The sequence below is a fragment of the Bos indicus genome, chromosome 16, assembly GCF_029378745.1.
Source record: "Bos indicus isolate NIAB-ARS_2022 breed Sahiwal x Tharparkar chromosome 16, NIAB-ARS_B.indTharparkar_mat_pri_1.0, whole genome shotgun sequence".
Lineage (NCBI taxonomy): Eukaryota > Metazoa > Chordata > Mammalia > Artiodactyla > Bovidae > Bos > Bos indicus.
Window position 1 is genome coordinate 51,632,122 of NC_091775.1, and position 21,055 is coordinate 51,653,176.

The following is a 21,055-nucleotide window of genomic DNA, read 5'->3' on the forward strand; positions in this document are numbered from 1 at the left end:
AAAGGGCCCCGGGATGGGCCCTTGAGTAGCGCATTCCAGGGCCAAGGGCAGGGTGTGCGGTCCTCGACCTAGGCCCAGCCTGGCCTTCCGACTGGTGTCCAGAGCCCAGGGCTGGGCTGTGGGCCGTGTCAGTTGTCCCACAGATGTGACAGGCCAAGTGTCATGGTCAACTCAGGAGAACCCTCTACCTTCTCCAGACCCACAGCTTTGCAGCCCCTTCTTTCCAGCCTGGGGACAGTGACACACACATGAATCTGGCTGGAGCATTATTGGCTGCGGAACGGGGGTGGAGTGGACAGTAGCGGGTAGTAGGCTTCTGCCAGCAGACCTCCCTTGGCCCCAGCGGCTCCTCCTACTGAACCAGCTTGAAGGACTCCCCAGTCATCATGCCTTGAACTCTGAGAGCAGAGGGACAGGTCAGCAGACCGACCGGGCTCCCGGGGCCCATCCTCTGCTCACCCTCGTAGTTGAGGGTCCCGTCCCCATTCTCGTCGGCTTCCTTCATCATTTGCTCATTGAGGGGCTCGCCTACGTTCATGAGCACGTACCTGCAGGGGCCCCCCTTGCACTGAGCAGCAGCCAGCAGGGCACCCACCTCCCTGGCCTCGTGCTCCACCCCCCGCCTGGCCTGGGCCCTACTTGAGCGTGTCCCAGTCAATGTAGCCCCTGGCCTCCTTGTCAAAGATGCACAAGGCTGCCCTCAGCTCGCCCTCTTGGTTCTGGGCCTTCTCCCAGTACAACCCCATCAGGGCCAGGAGGTTGCTGCAGTTGAAGAACCCTTTCTCTGTGGGGAGCAAGCGGCCAGTGAGGGTGGCACACCCTTTGTCATGCACAGGGGACCCCTGCCTGCCCCGGCTGTCCCTGTCAGCCTCACTAACTCTGTCCACATCCTTGGCCGTGGAGGCCAACTCGCTCTTGGTGGAGTTGATGCCCAGGAGACTCACGAGCCACTCCAGCTCATCCGTCTTCACTTGCCCTTTGCCCTCCTCACTGAACATCTCAGAGACCCCCCTTGTCATCCTTTATCTGCCCTGTGACAGGCGCTCCGTCTGTGGGGATGCGGGCCCAGGCTCACCAGGGGCTCCTCCACCCTCAGTCCAGGGGAGGCTGAAGGGCCTGGGATACAAGGCCCATGGCGCTCAGCCCCAGCCCAGAGCAGCCTTCAGACAAGGCACAAGGGGCGGGTCTTGAAGGGAGAGCAGGACACCAGGGCCAGGGCTGGGGGTGAAGGAGCCGGGGCTGGGGCAGACCAGCCATGTGAGAGCAGTTGGGGCAGCAGTGGGTACCCAGTTAGCCCGGGGGAGAACACCATGGACCAATGTGGGAGAAGCCTTCCCGGGGGGGCAGAGTGAAAGCCCCAGCCTGCTCTGGCATCCCAGAGGATAGCCCAGCACCTGGCCACCCCGTCTTCCACCACCATGGCAGCTTTCAGAAAGGGCTGCTCTGACCCGGCCCCCCAGAGCAAGGGTGGCCCCAGTGGCTGGCAGGGCCTGGCCTTGGGGAATCCGTGCTCTTGTCCAGATTCACTGAACTTCTTCCTCAGGTTCCCAGAGATCCTCACACCTTCGGGCACAGCCCCAGCTGATCCCCATGCCTAGAGGCCTGCCCACCCTTTCCCGCAGGTCCTGCCCCCAGTTCCCTCTGGACCACCCAGCTGGCCCACTGGGGCTCCGCCAGGCACCCATAGCAGCCTTGCCATGTCTGTGCCAGCTGAGAGGACCCTGCATGGTGGCACACAAACTGTTCTGGGTAGAGTTCAAGGGGTGGAGGGGACAGCTGAGTTTTAGCGGGGCCCAGCAGCCCAAGGCCCCAGGGGTGCCAGATTCCAAGAGCCTTTTATGTCCAGGAGATCCTCTCAGCCCTGTTTTGGGACGGGTGGCCCTTCCCCATGTGGCCCTTCATGGCCTGAGCAGCCCCTCACCCCAGAGCTCCCTCTGCGACCTTGGGTCCTAGCCAAGGCCCTCCTGGCTGCAGCAAGGATGGACACTGTGGGCCAGGGCAGGTGAGGGGGCTGCTCCCCTTTCCCCATGCAGCCCCCTTCCCCGCAGGCTTCTTGGTGAGGGTTCTTGCTGATGGCCTCCCTGGCCAGGTGACTCCCTTGCATTCCCAAGGACCCAGGGCCCAGCGTGGTACCAGCACTTTGCAGTCCCCCTCTAAAGACAAGATCAATAAACAGATACATCTGGGACCCTCTCTGGCCACCCTGTGCAGAGGAGGCTGGGGATCCAGAGTCCAAGGAGAAGACAGCTGGCCATGAGCCAGGGGCAAGAGAGGGCAGGGCAGACAGAACCAGGGGGCCAGACTGGCCACAGAGAGGTCAAGCCAGGTTTCCCCTGGGCAGTCAGGGGCTATTCTCAGGGAAACCTGACCTCCCTCTCGCTTGGAACAGCAAAGCTGGCTCCCGGGGGAGCTCCGGGGCCAGGTTGTTTAGTAACAAGATGCCACAGCAGCGCACAGCCCTGCACATGTGTGCTTGACCCTTAGACACATACATACTACGAACTGGGGCAGTGGCTCCGCGCTCCTGGACCTTGGGGCCCAGGTCCTCAGGCTCCCATCTAGGTAGGCAGTGACCTACTGGCCTGGCCATGGCACTCGGAGGTGTGTGGTTCCAAACTGGGGCTGAAGGGTCTCCTCCCATCTCCCCTCCAGTTCCTGCCCCAGGAACAGTCACGGGCCCCCAATTCCCTTCACCACTTGCATGGCCCCCAGAGTCTCACAGGCAGACACACACCTGCCCCGGCCCCGTGACCACCTGACAAATCTGAGCAGGTGGGGTGTGCCCTGTCCCCCGCCGGCCTGGCTAGTCTGCCAGAGTATGGAAACCACAGGGATGCTGCCCTCTGAGGCCCAGGATAGCTGCTGAAGCCGCAAGATTTGTGCTGATGGGGACAAAATGGCTCCAGCAGGCTCCAGGCCAGCGGCCCTGGGCCGAGATGGAGAAGAAGCCGTCTCTGGCCCCCCTACCTTCGTCCTGGCTGCTCCCGGTTATGGCTTCCAGCTGTGTGATGGTGAGAAGGACTTTCCCACCGCTCCCTTCAAAAATTACCAAGACATTTCAAGGAAACTGGTCCCATCTATATTTCTGGACCAGAGTGGGGATACAATACAATGATGGTGTGGGTGAGGGGACAAGGGCCTGTAGAGAAAGAGGCTGGAGGGTCAGTTTTAGCACCCGATAGCCAGGCTGCGAGGCTAGGTGTTTTCCCAAACACTCATCTAGGTGTGGCTGTGAAGGTGTGTTTTTCCATATATGTATTGATTACTGTGGTGAAATTCGCCTAAAATATTACTCAAAAAAGAGAACTAACATATATTGATCATCTATTATGAACCATAATCTTTCTGTTTGTTCTTTTTTGTATTGTTTGTGGTACAAAGCCTATAACATAAAATTATCCATCTTAACTGTTTTGGGGGCTTCCCTTGTAGCTCAGTCAGTAAAGAATCCGCCTGCAATGTGAGAGACCTTGGTTCGATCCCTGGGTAGGGAAGATCCCCTGGAGAAGGAAATGACAACCCACTCCAGTATTCTTGCCTGGAAAATCCTATGAACAGAGAAGCCTGGCAGGTAACAGTCCATGGGGTCGCAAAGAGTCGGACACAACTGAGCGACTGAAGCACCACATCGTGGTTGTATCACTTAACTGCAAGTGTGCAGATCAGTAGCGTGAACTACACTGGCCTTGTTAGGCAGCAGATCTCCAGGACCTTTTCGTCTTCCCAAACCCAAATTCTGTCTCCACTAAACTCTCGCTCCCCATCCCACTCCCCGCATGACACCCACTCTCCTCCTTTCTGTGTGTGGATATGACCCCTCTGGAGACCTCTTATAAGTGACATGAGACAGGATCTGTCCTTTTGTGTCTGGCTTGCTTCACCCAGCATCATGTCCTCTAGGTTCATCCATCTTTTAGCAGGTGTCAATATTTCCTTCTTAAGGTTGAATAATATTTCACTGGATTGATTGACTTCGTTTTGTTTATCCAACAATCCATGGACATTTAGGTTGCTTCCATCTCTTCGCTACTGTGAATACTTCTGCAGTGAACATGGGAGTCATGAGGGGTTTATTCCAAGGTGATTAATGTTTAAATCTATAGATTTTAAGTAAAGCAGATGACCCTGATAATGTGGATGGGTCTCACCCAACAAGTGGAAGGCCTTAAGGGGAAAATCTGAGGTCTCAGGGAAGAAGGGACCCTCTGCATACCACCTCTGGCCTGGAGCTCCTCCTTGGGTCTCCAGGTACTGGACAAGCCACAAGCACATGAACCAATTCCTTAAAATAAGTTGGTCTCCCTCCCTCCCTCCCACTCTCTCCCATTGGTCTGTTTCTTTGCAGAACCCTTACCAATTCAGTGACCAGGAGCGAGGACCCAGGAGGGCCAGAGCAGTGTGTTCCCTGCACCCAGGTGTCTGTGCACAGGTGCTGGGGTGGCTTCCCCACTTCAGGGCACACGGTGTGTTCTCTAGACAGGTCTGGATGGGGCTGTGGGCTTCCAAAGAGAAGAGCTACATTTGCACACTGAAAACGCAGACCAGGGGAGGGGAAAGGCTGCATGTGCAGCAGGGAGACCTCAGGCCCTCCCTCAGTGCCCCCTCCTCTCGCATAGTGCAGACCAGTCACCTGCTCCCAGACAAGAGACCCACAGGCGCTGCCACCCCATCCCTCCGGGGTGGCTGCTGGTATAGACTCGGCTCACCAGAAACTGTGGTCCCACACGGGACTCTGAAGGGTGCTCACTCCAGAGCCTATGGCTGGCCCAAGGCTTCTCGCAGGACAGCTGGACCTGACCTCTAACATAGAGCCTGTACCCTAGACCCCACCTCGGGACCAGCTTCTGGAGGACCAGGCTGCAACCAGATGAGCTTTGGAGATGGGTCCCTTGCTGCCCAACTGCCACGAGGCGCCGGGAGTAGGTACTGTCCCTGCTGTAGGTCACACGGGACAGAGTGGGGGAAAGGCCCCATAATTGCAGCTGACACAGCTGAGGACAAGTTGGGCTTGACGTGGGTAGATGAAGGGACCTGGTGGCCCTGCTGGCAGGAGGCAGGTGAGCACATCTAGGCCTGGGGGCTCCCTCTAGGGTCTGGAGCATAAGCTGGGGGTCGGGGGCAGAGAGCTTCTCAGACCCCTCCACTCTTCCCCTTGGCCTGAGCTTCACTCAGCCAGCCTGGGGCTGCTGCATGGGGGCTGTCACCCTGGGCTCTGCTGAAGCCCCCAGCCTCCTCACCCATGGGTGATAGCTGCACCGTGACAGTTTCCCCAGGTCCTGGTGGACTGAGCCCCCTGCTCAGCCCAGCTCTAGGAATGCCCCCTCCATCCCGTCTTAGTTCCTTCACCCCCAAGGAAAGCCTGCCTCCCCTCCTCCTGAGCCCTTATCACACGGTCTGCTTGGGGGCCGCCCAGCCTGGACAAGGGGTGCCAAAGAAACCCCAAACCCAGACCACCAACCACAGATGGGAGAGAGGGATGCAAGCATAAGATCCAGTAGTGTTCAGGAAATGGCCAGTGCCACTGACTGAGATTAAGCTATAATGTAAAACACTTACGATAACCACTAAAATCACAGAAATAGGTTGTGTGACTTCCACATCTGTGGAAGGAAAAAAGACTAAAGAAAATGTAATGTACCTCGTAGAACACAGGCAGGGAGAAAGAAGCATAAGAAAGCAGTGTAATGGGAACTTCGCTGGTGGCCCAGTGGCTAGGACTGCACTCTGGCTGTCAAGTGTCTGGGTTTGATCCCTGGTCAGGGAACTAAGATCCCCACACATCACAACCAAAAATAAAAATAAATAAGAGAAAGGCAGCATAGCTAGGAAGCAAAAAGTAACATAATAAAGGTAAACCCAGGTGGGGGCAGGGATGAGGAATTGGAGGAAGGCAGTCAAAGGCTAGGAACTTCCAATTATAAGAAAAGTAAAGGGGACTTCCCTTGTAGTCCAGTGGTCAAGACTCCAGGCTCCCAGTGCAGGGAACCTACGTTCAATCCCTGGTTAGGGAACTAGATCCCACATGCTGCAACTATGACCTCGGTGCAGCCAAATAAATAAATAAAAATTAAAAAAAAGAAAAGTAAAGTACTAGAAATGTACAGCACGATAAATGTAATCAATTTTCTGTATGTTATGTATGAAAGTTGTTAGAGAAAATCCTAAATTCTCGTCACAAGGAAAAAAGCTTTTTTCTATTTCTTTAATTTTGTATCTATATGAGATGATAAATGTTCACTGAACTCACTGTGGCGACAGTTCATGATGCTGTTGTCCAGTCGCTCAGTTGTGTCCGACTCTGCTACCCCATGGACTGCAGCACACCAGGCTTTCCTGTCCTTCATTATCTTCCTGAGTTTGCTCAAACTCATGTCCATTGAGTCAATGATACCAGCCACCATCTCATCCTCTGTCACCCTCTTCCCCTCCTGCCCGCAGTCTTTCCCAGCATCAGGGTCTTTTCCAGTGAGTCAGATCTTCACATCAGGTGGCCAAAGGATTGGAGCTTCAGCTTCAGCATCAGTCCTTCCAATGAATATTCAGGACTGATTTCCTTTAGGATTGACTGGTTTGATCTCCTTGAAGTCCAAGGGACACTCAAGAGTCTTCTCTAGCACCACAGTTTGAAAGCATCAGTTCTTCGGCACTCAGCTTCCTTATGGTCCAACTCTCACATCCATACATAACTACTGGAAAAATCATAGCTTTGACTACACAGACATTTGTTGACAAAATGTCTCTGCTTTTTAATATGCTGTCTAGGTTTGTCATTGCTTTTCTTCCAAGGAGCAAGTGTCTTTTAACCTTATGGCTGTAGTCAGAGTCTGCAGTGATTTTGGAGCCAAAGAAAATAAAGTCTGTCATGGATTTTATGTTCTCATTTTTTCTCCATCTATTTGCCATTAAGTGATGGGACCGGATGCCATGATATTCGTTTTTTGAATGCTGAGTTTTAAGCAAGCTTTTCCACTCTCCTCTTTCACTCTCATCAAGAGGCTCTTTGGTTTCTCCTTGCTTTCTGCCATTAGGGTGGTGTCATCTTCATATCTGATGTATGTACATCAAATCATTATGCTGCACATCTTAAACTTACACAGTGCTGTATGTATGTCAATTATACTTCAATAAAATTGGAAGAATAAACAAAGCAAAGCCAGCCACCTGACAGAGTTCCCAGGGGCCAAAGCTGGAAACATGAGCAAGAAAATAACCAAGTCATATTGGTTATAACCACCAAAGTGTATGGTAAATACCAGTGTGCATCACAGCCAACCATCAACAGGGAGAAGAGGCAGTCCACAGGATGGGAGAGGATACTAGCAAATCATACATCTGATATGGGATTAATACTCAGAAAATGCAAAGAACTACTATCACTCAACACAAAAATAACCTAATTCAAACAATGGGCAAAGAGCCTGAACAGACCTTTCTCCAAAGGAGACAGACAGCCAACAAGCCCACGACAAGATGCTCAACATCACTGATCATCAGGGAACACAAATTAACAGCACAGCCAGACAGCACTTGACACCACCAGGACTGCTACTATAAAAAAAACAGAAAACAAGACGTGTTGGTGAGGACATAGAGAAACTGGAACCCTTGAGCATGGCTGGTGGGAATGTAGAATGGTGGGAGGTCCTACAGAGGTGCCTCAAAAAAAAGGAGACATAGAAGCTCCATGTGATGCAGCAATTCCATTTCTGGGCCTATTCCCCAAAGAATCAAAAGCAGGGTCTCAAAGGTATTTGCATACCCATATTCATAGCAGCATTATTCCATTTAAAACAATCACCACTTAAAAAGGCAATTCATTTTCCTACCTGGATAAAAAGCCCAGATGCTCCCTGTGCACAGACACAGTCTACTGAAGGCCAACCCTCGGAGGCTCCCAGCACCCTCTCTGTTGGGCATGTCCCAGGAGCCCCACCCCTCTGCGCCCAGCGCTCCACACACTGGATGGGTCTGGGGTCATAACCTCAAGACATCCTTTCCTAGAAACCCCGCTTTGCTCTAAAATTCCATCATTTGTTGATCCACAAAGAAATCGCAACACTAAAGATCAGCCTCAAACTGACCACCTTCTCTGACTACCGATTTCCAACAATTATCTTTTTTAAACTATTTATTTATTTGGCTGCACTGGGTCTTTGTTGCGGCATTCGGGACCGTTTTAGTTGCAGCATGTGAACTCTTAGCTATGGCATGTGGGTTCTAGTTCCCTGACCAGAGATTGAACCGGGGCCCCCTGCATTGGGAGCTTGGAGTCTTAGGACCACCAGGGAAGTCCCTCCACCAATTTCTAAATCAAGACCAGAGGAGGAAATTCTCTGGTGGTTGGGCAGTTAATAAGACTCCGTTCTTCCACTGCAGGAGGTCAGGGTTCGATCCCTGGTCGGGGAACTAAGATCCCACAAGTCCGGGGCGCGGCCAAAAAATACCAAAACAAAACAGAAACACCGGAAACAGTTAAGAGCTGAAAGGGCTTGTTTCCGCGAACAGCGGGCGGGGCGCGCTAAGAGATAATAGCCCCGAAAACTAAGGACGGTTTTAGCAAAATCACAGGCGGATCTGGAAACAGGTTATGTGGCCCTCCCAAGTTCTTCGTGGGAAATGCTAAACCGCCAGCCCAGTCTGGAGGGCGGAGTCCGGCCGGAGGGGAGTCGCTCAAGCCCGCTCCCGACACTCTGCCCTATAGTTGCCCAGTCCTCGGCCCCGCCCGGGCCCTTCTCCCGGCCCTGTCCCGGACACTCGGCCCCGCCCCGCCCCTCGTTCCTCCACTAGGCCCCGCCCCGGCCCTTCCACCGGACCCGCCCCATCCCCGGCCCGGAAGCTGCGCCTGGGGTGTCCACTCCGCGCGTGTGCACCAGGCGGCGCTCGCGGGCCGCGCGAAGCCCGGACTGGGCGTACCGCTAGGCGGGCACGGGCGTTTGAGGGCGGCCCTCCCGGATTTGGAGCTGGGCGGGGTCGCCTTCCCCGGCCTCCAGCCGGCCTCTCTCCATCCCTCCTTTCAAAACCCTGCCCTCAGAGACTCATTCTTCGGTTCCCTCAATTGTGAACACAAAAACAGGCATAAGTACAACCCAGCTTGTGGCAGGTCGGGGGGAGAGGGGAGGTCAGAGTGCCGACTGCAGAAACGGAGCCACCGCTCACCACCTTTACTCAAGGGCATGGGGTGGGCCCTGGACCATGTGGTCCTGAGAGCCTGGCCAGCCGTGCTCGGGAGCTGGGGTCCACTGCTCAGCTCAGCCACTAGGTGACCCGGTGTGGTGTGGCCGGCCCCTGCTTTGCCCAGGCTCTGGGGGCTCCCAGCTGACCCTGACAGCCCTGTGTCCCCTCTCCCCTGAGGACTCAGGGCCCCTGCTCCAACGTTCTGAGGGTTCTTCCTTGTCCTCTTAAGTCAATGGAAAGAGCCTCAGACCTCTCTGGTTCCAGGGGACCCAGAGGCCAGAGGGCGGCAGGAGCCTGGCTGTCTGTCCCACATGGAGGGGACGCTGATGCTGGAGGAAGTGAATTCTGCCCATAGAGCCTGGGGGCAACACCCATGAGGGCAGCACCCATCAGCCTTGGCAGACAGGCCCCCCGCCAGCCCAGGGGTGAGGCTTGCATGGCCCTGTCCTCAGCAGTGCCCCTGGTGGTGCCCAGTGGGGATGACCCACTGCCCCTTGCACTTGCATTCTCTCTGGGGCTTCATCTCCATGGTCTGTCTCAGAGGGAGTGTCCACCCAATGCAAGGCCTTACCCCTGTGGCCACTAGGGGTTCCTGGAGAGACAGTAGGACAGGACAGACAAGTCATTAGAAGTCTGATCCTCAGGCTGAGCCACCTCTGGCAGCCCAGAGCAGGCCTGGGCACGAGCCCAGGGGAATGTAGCAGGGGCTTGGCAGGTCCCAGATGGACGTCACTGAAAGAGCTCCAGTGCCCCGGCTCCAGGCAGCGCTACCACCACCGATGTGCCATGCAGGCCTGCTGGTTTCCAAAACACCCAGAGCCTGCAGGCCTGGCCGCCCCAGGAGGGCCAGCCCGGGGGCAGCATGCGCTCCATGCTTAGCCTGCACTCCTACTGCCTGGGGTCCCAGCCCACCACTTCCTCTTTCTTCTCCCTGGGTCCCATGCCTGCCGGCCTCCAAGACCACCGCCCTGGGACTCTGCCAAGCTCCAGGGTCACTGGCCTCACACCTGCCTCTCATTACCCCTTGCAGGCACAGCTTGCATCACCTCCCAGGTGACCGGTGGGCTGGCCTCAGGGACAGGATTCTTGACAAACAGCCCTCAGGCCCCAAAGGCCCTCCCAAAGGGAGGAGAGCTGCATCCTCAGGATAAAGGGCCCTCTGCTGAGGACCGCAGGGCTGAGGTTCTGGGGGCCTGGATGGCCCTGCAGGGGTCAGATGTCATCTCCCTCCCCCATGCCTGCCCCCAAACACATGCAGTGGTGCCCAGCCCAAGTGTAATGCGCCCTCCTGACTAGGAACAGAGCCTGGTGGTGGAGTGCAGGTGAGGGTGAAGAGTACAGCACCCAGCGAGCACCCCCCCCCACTTGCTGTCCAGCTGTCCACTTGCTGTCCCCCCCCACTTGCTGGCCCAGCCCACATCGAACTGCATCAAGCACCCCCACAGCTACCCCGGAGCCTACCCCTGCCTCGGAAGGTGGCCTTGGGTCTCTGGGTGCTGGGGCTGCCCCTGGGTCCTAGCAAGCTCTCCCTGGGCAGTTCCATTGGCCTCACAGGCTGGACTCATGCCAGGGGTGAGGGGCAGCTGGCCCATGGAGGGGGATAGGAAGGGGAGGAAGAGGGGACCAGAGAAGGGTAGTCTTGCTCCAGGCTGAAGAGTGTCCCCAGGTGCCCAATGGGAGTAAGGAGGGGGCTTCCAGAGAGCCAGATCCTGCCCGTGTGGCCAATGGCTGGCTGTGCTGCTTTTACTCCTGCCAGCTCCAGGCCCTGCTCAGACTGTGGAGGGATCTCCGCTGCCCAGAGAAAGCCCTGAACTGGTGAATAAGGAGCTGCTGCCAAGAAGTGGAAGAGGGCAGTGTCGGGGTGGGGCAAGTGACAGGAAGGGCCCCTGTCTTCCTTCTGAGGTACCCCCAGGCCCAGGATTCATGGCCTCTCCCTTGACTATAGCTCTGTCCTGGCTCCTGGCTGTGTTCACACATATCCCCCTAGGCAAGCTCTGGACCCTGCAGCTCCCATGGGACCCCACCCCGTGCTGGTCCCTGCTGCCCTGACCACATAAATCTGTTGTCTGCAAAGTTCCCACCTCTCTGTGGGATTCTCCTACTTCTCTTCTTCCCACTCTCCCCTTGTGGGGCATTGGCAGCCCCAGACATCCTTGGCTACCTTGACTCCCCCATGGCCCCTCAGTGGCCCATACATGGCTCTCCAAACCCACTGCAGGCCTGCTTCTCAGCCAACATCTACAGCATCTTAGGCTGAAAAGGCCCAGGGCACAGCATCTCCTCCCTCTGGCCCACCAGGACTGCCCACCCAGTTGCCCCTTGTCCTCTCAGCTCACTGTCCAGCCGTGAGGACAGGCACCCTAGTGTCACCCCTGACTCCTCTGTGCCCCCATCCTTGAACCACCACAAACCATGTCACTCCAGACTTGGCCCTGTCCAGCTTCCCCAGATCACTGCGCTGCCCACTTTAGGCTCACATGCCCCACAACAGCTGTGGGGGTGCACCACTGCTCAGAATCCCCCAGTGGTCCCCATCTCCAACAGGACCTGCTCTCCTAGCTACCACAGGACCTGAGCAAGCTGACCACTGCCCAGGGCAAAAGGACTGAGCTACCACCATGGCCTCCTCCCAGAGCTTATATTTTTAAGAAGCATTGGAGAAGGAAATGGCAACCCACTCCAGTGTTCTTGCCTAGAGAATCCCAGGGACGGGGGAGCCTGGTGGGCTGCCGTCTCTGGGGTCGCACAGAGTTGGACACGACTGAAGTGACTTAGCAGCAGCAGCAGCAGCTGATAAATGCCAATGGTGCTTTTTTTTTTTTTTTTTGCCACTGAGGAAAAAGTCACTCCTCAAATTCATACAGAATTGCAAGGGACCCTGAGTAGCCAAAATGATCTTTAAAAAGAAGACCAGAGTTGGAGGACTCAAACTCCCAAACTTAAAATTTATTACAAAGCTACAGTGATCTTAACAATGTGGTACTGGTATGAAGACAGATATATAGACCAATGGAATAGGACAGACAGCCCAGAAATAAACCCTCACGTGTTTAGTCAAATGATTTTTGACAAGGATGTCAAGGTCATTAAGTGGGGAGAGCTTTTCAACAAATGGTGCTGGGAAAACTGAATATTCACATGAAAAAGAATGAATTTCAGAACTTCCCTGGTGGTCCAGTGGTTAAGACTCTGTGCTTCCAGTGCAGGTATTATGGGTCTGATCCCTGGTCAGAGAACTAAGACCCCGCATGCTGAGCAGCATGGCCAAAAAAAGGGAAAGAATAAGAACGAATTTGAACCCCTACCTCACACCATATACAAAAATTAACTCAAAGTGGATGAGACCTAAACTTAGGGATTAAAACTATAAAATTCTTAGAAGAAAACATAGGAGTAGATCTTCATTAACTTATATTTAGCGATGGTTTCTTAGATGTAACATCAAAAACACAAGCAAAAAGGGAAAAAAATAAATTGGACTTCAGCAAAACTAAAAACTTTTGTGCATAAAGGACACTATCAATAGAGTGAAAAAAACAGTTGACAGAATGGGAAAAAATATTTGCAAAATTACATATTTTGTAACCCTAATAAGGATCTCATGTCCAGAATATACACAGAACGCATGCAACTCAACAACAAGCACAACAAAAAACCAGTTTAAAAAAGGGTAAAGGACTTAAATAGATATTTCTCCAAAGAAGACATTCAAATGGCCAGTTAACACATGAAAAGATGCTCAGCGTCCCTAGTCACAAGGGAAATGCAAATCAAACCACAATGAGATTTCACTTCACACCATCTCGAATGGCTAGAATCAAAAAGGCGTATAGTAACAAGTCTTGGTGTGGACGTGGAGTGGTCGGAGCCCTTGTGCACTTCCTGTGGGAATGTAATATAGCTCAGCTGCTGTGGAAAGCAGTTCGATGGCTAACTAAATACAGAATTACTGTATGACCCTGCAATCCCACTCCTAGGTAAATACCCAAGAGAACTGGGAACAGGTGTTCAAACAAAAATGTGTACACGAATGTTCACAGCAGCGCTATTCACCACAACCAGAAGCGGGAAACAGCCCAAACGGCCACCAGCGGATGGCTGGATACACAGAGGGCGATGTGTCCACCCAGTGGGTCATGCAGCCCTCGAAAGGAATGAAGCACCAACACCTGCTCCAACATGGATGAGTCTTGAGAACACAGCACTCGGTGAGAGAAGCCAGACACAGAAGAAGGACACACGTTGTGTGAATGCTGTATGATTCCACTTGTGTGAAGTATTAATACATAAAACAGGCAGATCCATGGAGACAGGAGACTTATGGTGGGGGGGGCTGGGGGGAGGGCACGGGGAGGGACTGCTTAATGGGGGTAGGGCTTCCTCCTGAGGCGAAGACCGTGTTCTCGAAGTGGATGCAGGGGCTGGCTGCACAATGAGGAACCTGCTAAATGAATTGAACTGTGTACATCAGAAGAGTTTAGTGCATACTAAAATTGGAACGGTACAGAGAAGATTAGCATGGCCCCTGGGCAGGGATGACATGCAAATTCGAGACACGTTCCATATTTTTTAAAAAAGGGGGCTTAATGGTAAATTTCACATTAGGTGTGTTCTACCAGGATTCAAAACCAAGGTAGCTCATGAGGCAGAACCTCTCTGGGGGAACTTTGAGTCTGCAGGAGCTCCTGAGGCATCTCCCTTCTGACAGGAATGTGGGCTGCCCTGCAAAAGGGGCTTCCTGGTAGAGACCCCTCCCCGAGCTGGGAAGCCAGGGCGGAAACCCTGGCTTCTGGCCATGGGCTGGGTATCTGCTCCCTCTCATGGAGCAGCAGCATGGTAGGGGTCTTCTGTTGGAAAGGACAGTCCCTCCAGGGCAGGACCTGGGACAAGGCTGTGGGGCAGTCAGGACAGTGACCAGGGTATAGGCCCAGAGGTTAAGGCCCTTCCTGCCAGGCATCGGGCGCAAAGCTCTACCACTGTGCCAATCCTGGGGTGGGCTGGCAGATGAGGTGTGGTAACTGGTGACAAGATATGGCAGGTAACACGGTGTGGCCAGCGTTGTGTGGCATGATGTGGCATGGGGCCCTGTCCATGGTCATGGGGTCGGGGGGGTCAGGGCAGCTCTGGGCCCGTGTGGCCTTGAGGATTTCCTGTCCCTTCCCCTCTGCTCAGTGGCTGCCCGCCTGCTGGAAGAGGCCCTGTGTGGCTTCTCTGGATCACGTGACTTCAGGATGGGGTGAGAGGGCCCTGTGGAGTACGGGGTCACAGGCACCCTCGGCTTGAACTGGTGCCACAGGTGCAAGCTGTTTACCTGGCAGGTGCTGGCGGAGCTGAGTCCCAGGGCACCACCTGTGGGGAGAGGAATCCCAGAACAGCTGGGCGCCCTCCCCCAGGCAGGGCCTGGCAGAGGGAGGCCAAGGGAGCTGGAGACAGGGCGAACCTGGTGGCCCTGACAGCAGACCTCCACTTCCCCAGCCTGGTTTCCCCTGCCACCACCCCATCAGCTGTGCTCCTGTCTGCAGCAGGAACTGGGAGCCAGGCAGTCTGCAGGCCACTCCCCTCTAGGGGCAGTCAAGCTTGGGCTTCAGCCAGGGTCGGCCCACCTGGGTATGTGCTGCCAGGCCAGCTAGGGGCCTGTCCCAGCTTCTCGGCCCCAGGGACCCCTCCCTCTCTGAGCCTGGCCAGGCCTCTAGATGGCACCTGAGGACAGGAGGCTTGCCAGGCTGGGGAGAAGGGGTCTGGGGGCTCAGAGCCCTAAGGTATCTCTGGGGCAGCAGCTGCCTCTGAGCCACCACGCCTCCTCACCGCCCTCGGGCCTCCCCGTCCACTAGGCTCCCGTGGTCTACCTTCCCACACTGGACACTGAGGCCTCCTTCTCCTCTCACCTCTCTGGCCCCTGCCTGGGCTCCCGTCTCTCTTATGTTTGGGTGTCGGGGCCTGTGTGTGCCCCACTCCACCCTAGGGCTCTTTCAGGATCTCAGGGTCTCTGCTTCAACCCCTGGTTTGAATTCTCTCCTGGTTTCAGAATTCCCATCCTGGCCCAGGGTGTGCTAAGGCATTTCTGGCAACTGCAGTCCAGGGCTGGGCGGGTGACTGCACAGCCTTCTGCAGGCAGCTGGGGAAGCTCCAGTGCAGAAGAATCGAGGCCTCCCTGCCAAGGGCGCCGCCCAGACTGGAGAGGAAACAGGACTGGGGGCTGGGGCGGCAGGAGCACACCCTCAATGCCTGCCAGGGAGGCCCTGGAGATAGCTTCTGGGGGTGTGGAGGCGGGGGAGGGGGAACAGGGGAGGTGAGAGCCTGCCCAGCCTGTCCCTCCAGGCTCTGCCCCCAGCATCCGATTTCAGGATGGTGCAGGCCAGAGGCTGGGGTTGCCTGGCCTCCGCCAGGAGGAGCCGGAACCTGGGCCTTGTGGGCCTTGAACCCGCCCGCCCACCCCCGAAGGCTTGGTTGATGAGTGTCTCAGCTGTTGCCCAAGCTCTGCTTTTTTTCCCGTGTGTTCCCCTGTCCACCAGCCCTCCGCCTGCTGGTGACAGCATTCACTTTTTCTCAGTGTGCATGTTGTCCTAAGAGGGCCAGGGGCCCTCCATCCCCTGCCTCCAGGGGCCTATGACATCTGAGTGAGGCCTTTCAGGGCCTTTCTGGGGTCCACGCAGTGGCATTGCAGAGTCTCTGGAGCACTTGGCTGCTTAGCTGGGTGGTGTGGAGGCAGCCCCAGCAGACATCCCCACTCCAGGCAGGAGGCCCTGCTCCGGAGGTGGAGCCCAGTAGCAGCCTCCCTGAGCCTAGCTGAGCCTGAAGCTCAGGATCTGAGCCTCTTTCCAGATGAGCTATTTGAGCTTCTGCCTCTTCCTACCCTGAGTCCTGGCTGATCCAACTCTCGCATGTATTGTTTGCATACCTGTGGGTGCACACATTTCTGGGGGGATGTGTAGGGATTATACCCCGACTCATGGTTGTATCTTGCTTCCTGAGTATTCAGCCAAAGACATCTCCCTCCACACATGATACTGAAGAACCCCTTGTGAGGTTTGCTGTGGCCCCAGAGCCATCTGTGGGGCCAGGATTTCCAACCCCACAAGCACAGTCCCGGGTTGACTGGATGCAGCTGCTATGGGGACACCCAAGGAGGAGGGTGGACTCTCCTGTTCCGCTTCCCCAGGGAAGGCAGCGTGGGCATCTGCTGGAGCTGATGGTCTGCACTGCCCCTGGGTCTCAGCCCCCCAAAGACAGCCCCCTCTGGGAGTGGCAAGAAGGCCACTGGGGCCTTCCCTAGGGTGTCTGCTCCAGAACTTGGAAGGGGGCATGCCTCTGAGATGCAGTTGCCCAGCCAAGAGCAAGCCACCCACACCCGTGGTGCCCACCCCCAGGTGGCACTTCCCAATTCCCCACTGCCCCCCATGTTTTGGTGCCCCCCAGAGATGTCTGGTTTTTGAGCAAAGAGGGGGTGATGAGGAGGGTCGCAGGCTCAGAGGTCAGGTCACAAGAGGCAAGGAGAAGGGGCAAGTCCTGCCCTGGAAGAGGAAGGGGCTGCCTCCACTGCCCAGGAGAAGGTCCAGGGGTGCTCCAAGATCTGCTGGCAGCCAAAGGGCAGTGACCAGCCCTTCCCCAAGGCCGATGAGGTGCGGTCAGCCCACCATGTCAGCCTTCTGGGTGCACGGCCCATGACCTGGTCCATCCTATGCCCACCTTGGGCCTTAACCCTTCCCTGGGGCCTTGGCACTCATGCGGCTCACTCCCTCTCTGTCTGCTGTAGGGTCTGCTTGACTGTCCCTTCCCACCGTCCACCCCACATAAAACTGCCCCTGCTCTCCACACACCCTTCTGCAGACCCGTCCCACATTGTGCTCTCCTGGCACCCAGTGGGCGCTCCCCTTGGTGAGTTCAGCTAGAGAGGGGCGGGAGCCGCCTTCCCACCTGACCCTGTTCTGCTAGCAGCCCCCACCTCTGCAAGCCAGCAGGATCTAATTAGGCTTCTTTTGGATTACCTACATTCCACCCGCCTCCCCCTACAGCCTGTCCTTATCTTCTGTCTTTCAGAGCTGGGAGGCAGGGTCAGGCCCCAGCTTGCTTACTGGAGGACAAGACAGACCCAGTGGGAGATGCCCCTGCAGCCCTAGACCTGCAAAGCCAGGCTTGGAGCTGGGCCCCCGCCCCACCGGGGGCAGTCTGGTCGTGTGCACGGATTGTTTGAATAATTCAGATTTTAAAAGACCTACTTTCCTGTCAGACCATTTCCTGCTGGAGAGCAGATGGGGCCAGGGCATCTGAATTATGCATTTGTGCTCCCCAGGTTTTAGTGGAGCTGGGCTCTGAGCCAGACACTGGGGCCCAGCTGGCCTGGCCCTTGCCGGATACGGCTGACCGGGTGTGGCAGTAGACTCGGGACCACAGGCTAGGCTCTAAGCCACTTATCAAGAGTAGAGGGAGGGAGTGTCTCCGGGAAGTCAGGAGAAGCCTGGCCTCCTGGCTGGGCATGAGCTCTCCAAGAGGGGCCCCGGTTTATGCCCCACTGAGAAGGGCCGGGTGGGGGCCCCAAAATGCAAGAGGCCAGTGCAGCAGGAATGGAGGGTGGGCGGGGAGGGCAGGGTCCCCAGAGCATCCTGTAGACCCTTGGGGTCTCAGGGACCCTGAGAGCTGATCAAGGCCCAGGGCATGTGTTTTCAGGGCCACAGGGTCCTGCTGCCTGGGGCCTCTGAGGCCTGTGTGCTTCAGATGGAGATGAGACCGGGCAGGGAATTTGGGAATGAGGACCCTGTGGCCCTGTCTCCTCCCTGCTGCCTTCCCTTCAACTTTGCCCCTCACACCTGGTCCATAAACACATAAAAGGGCTCTAGGCCCCAGCCATAGGGCAAGTTCCAGGGAAGGCCCTGCCACACCCTGCAGACCTACAGATTATCCAGGGGCAACAGGGCTGCACCCCAAAACTTCAGACAGCTGGGGCAGTCACTGGCTTGGTGTCCTGATGCGTGGCCTTGCCCTGTGGCCTTGATGTCCCTGAGGAAGGGCCTGATCAGGCTGATGGTGGCCTGTGGGACAGGGGAGCCCTGGGTCTGCCCTCAGATGGGCATGCAGGGACCCAGGATGACAGGATGGGGGTTTTCCTGCCATCCCCACAGCAGCGCAGAGTGGGCTCCATGGAGACCACTCATCGCGCTGCCCAGTTCCTTCTGCTCTCCCTCCCTCCCATTTTTCTCGCTCTCCCCCACCTGCTCTCCCCCTCCTCCAGCCACCACCCCTTTCTCCTCCCCTTCTCCCTTCCCTGCTCCTCCTCTCTACCTTTCAGTCCCTGGACTTAGGTGGGCATAGAGCTTGGGACAGCATGAGACCCACTGGACTCTCCAGGATGTCCCTCTCTCATCCCAAGTCTGGGGCCTTGGGACCCACCTGCCAAGGCATGTGGGATCTCGGTTCACTAACCAGGGATCAGACTAGGCTCTTAGCAGTGAAAGCTCAGAGTCCCAATCACTGGGCCACCTGATAATTCTATTTACTTTTTATTTTTAATATCTATCTAGTTATTGCAGCACGCCAGATCTTCAGCTGAGGCATGTAAACTCCCAGTTCCAGTATGTGGGATCTAGTTCCCTGACCAGGGATTGAACCTGTGTCCCTGCATTGGGAGTGTGGAGTCCTAGCTATTGGACCACCAGGAAATAACTGGTTTTTTTCCTCTCCTCCTCTTGAGCAGTGGGCAGCCCTCATCCTGGACACAGTGACCACTCCATTCTGATTCTCCCTGCTCCCCTACTCCCCTCCCCATCCTCACTCTGAGTCGTGTCCCCCTCGCCTGGAACGCAGCATGTTGCCCACACCCCTTCCCCCACTCATCAACACCTCTGGAGCTCCCTCTGTGTGCCCCCCGCCCTGGTACACAGGTGGAGCAGTGGGCAAGGGAGTCCAGCTCTGTTTTCAGCAAGTGAGCAGGGCAAGAAGCAAGCAGCCTGAGCATGAACCACATGAGGTCACGGGAGCCAGAGTAGCACTGGGGGGCCGGGGCGGGCTGGGGGAGGCTCCTCTGCAGAGGGGTCTTAGGGTTATGGGGGAGCCCCTCACAGGCAGGTAGAGCTACAAGGACCAAAGGCCAGAGCATGGAATGTGGAGACTGAGTGTTTAAGGAGCAGAGAGAAGCCAGATGCTGGGCGGTGAGGAGGATGGAACAGAAGTGCAATAGGAGCTGCCAGTGGTTTGAAGCAAAGGAGCAATCCTGCTGATGTTCAGTTCTGGTTCAGCTGAGCAGGGTGGACATCTCTGCTTCGGTCAGCACCCAACCGAGGGGGCAGTGATCATGGAAGATTTGTTACCCAGAGGGGGTGGTCTGCGTGTGTACGTATACATGTATGCTTGTACATGCACATGTTCCTTAGTCCACTGTCGGGGACCAGAAGTAATGGCACTCCAGGGGCAGCAAGCACAGCCTATGCCTGCATGCAGGCTTCTAAATACCTGCTCCACCAGAAGGAAACAGGGCCCCCTGGAGAACAAGTTAGGTCAAGGCTGGGGCAGGGAGGACCTGAGACAAGCCTGGAACTTCTTGTGCCAGAAATTGAGGAAGGGCTCCCAGGAAAGTGGAGACATGTCTGTGTGCTGGTAGGATGAATCAGTGTGTGTGTGTGTTGGGGGGAAGACGGACAAGGGGCACAGCCCCAGAGTGGGTGGGAAGGCATGGGCTCCAAGCTGAGGTCCAGGTCCACCCTAGACAGTCAGGCTCACACACAAAAGGAAACAATCTGCTGCAGCTGTGAAAGAGGCTGGGGAGGGAGGGTCTACAGGGCCCCTTGAGGTTTATGGGGGCAACTGCATTGCCTGCCTGTTCTACTGTACAGGCCAGGGGGAGGAGAGGGCAGCACAGGGAGGGCTGCGGGCAGGGAGCTGATGTGGTTGCAAGGAGGTGATTAGGGTGGGGACCCCAAGCTCTTGCAGTGAAGGACGAGGGTGTCAGGAGTTGTTGGAACTGGGGAGGCAGAGGTCAGATGGAAAGGTGGAAGCCGGTGGGCTAAGGGCCCCAATCATAAACGTCCAGGAGGGGTCTGAGGACACCGGAGACTGCTGGCTGCTCACAGCTGACCTCCTTCCCCCTCCTCCACCAGGGGGTCTTTGATTCTCAGCTCCCTGGCAAACTCGGTCGCCGCATTTGCAGGGGTAGACTATTTGTCCCTACTGACAGTCGTTCTCGTTCTCGTGGTCACACCTCCATGCTCAGGTGGCCATTCCAGACAGAACCTTGACTACAGAAGCCGCACTGCCTGCACCTGCCCAGCTCACTGGAGCCCCACTGGCACCTCTGAGGACAGCCCTGACCCTGGGCTGTAGGGGCTCCACTCCGCAGGCAGACTGAAGCCAGGCGTCCCTGAGGCCGACACAGCGTGGGTGTGGGTCAGCATGGGCTGGGGGTATGTATACTCGTGTGTGTGCCGGGTGCACAATGCAGATGTGGAGCGCCCGGGGCTTTACGTGCGCGTGTACGGGGAGCGGAGTTCAGATGCTGAGCGCCGGGTGCGGTGGCAGGTTCCCGCCCTGCGTCCTTTATCTTAGTCCACCTGGCTGGGAGCCTAGCGAGTCGGCAGCCGGCAGACCACCCTACGCAGTGCCCCACGCTCCGGCCCCTGGGGAGCGGAGCCTGGCAGGGGGAGAGGCGGGTCTGACTTGGAGGCTACCAGGGAGGGTCTGAGAGGGTAGGGCGCTGCCCCTTTAAGCGGCTCGCGCACGCGCGCGGGGGGCTGGCGCTGGGACGAAGCGCGCGCGCCCCCCCGCGCGCGCCGGGGACTCTGCCGAGCGGGGCGTGCGCGCGCGGCGTGCGCGGTGACGCGACCGTGGGGTTTCCCGAGGCTGCGGGCAGGGGCCGCCGCGCCCATCCCGATGGCTGGAGGCGTCTGAGGGGCGG

General features: G+C 56.5%; 1 protein-coding gene and 1 non-coding gene across 2 annotated transcripts; one reads left to right on the forward strand and one right to left on the reverse strand.

Moving 5' to 3' along the window:
• Positions 1–352: 352 nt before the first annotated feature.
• CALML6 (calmodulin like 6) lies at positions 353–1,727 on the reverse strand. Its single transcript, XM_070767678.1, is given in 4 exon segments — positions 353–548; positions 640–784; positions 875–1,049; positions 1,611–1,727. Coding segments are annotated over 4 exon segments (633 nt in total).
• Positions 1,728–13,640: 11,913 nt separating this feature from the next.
• Positions 13,641–13,744, forward strand: LOC139176591 (U6 spliceosomal RNA). Its single transcript, XR_011561047.1, has one exon. It is a non-coding gene; the product is annotated as a U6 spliceosomal RNA (small nuclear RNA).
• Positions 13,745–21,055: the final 7,311 nt, after the last annotated feature.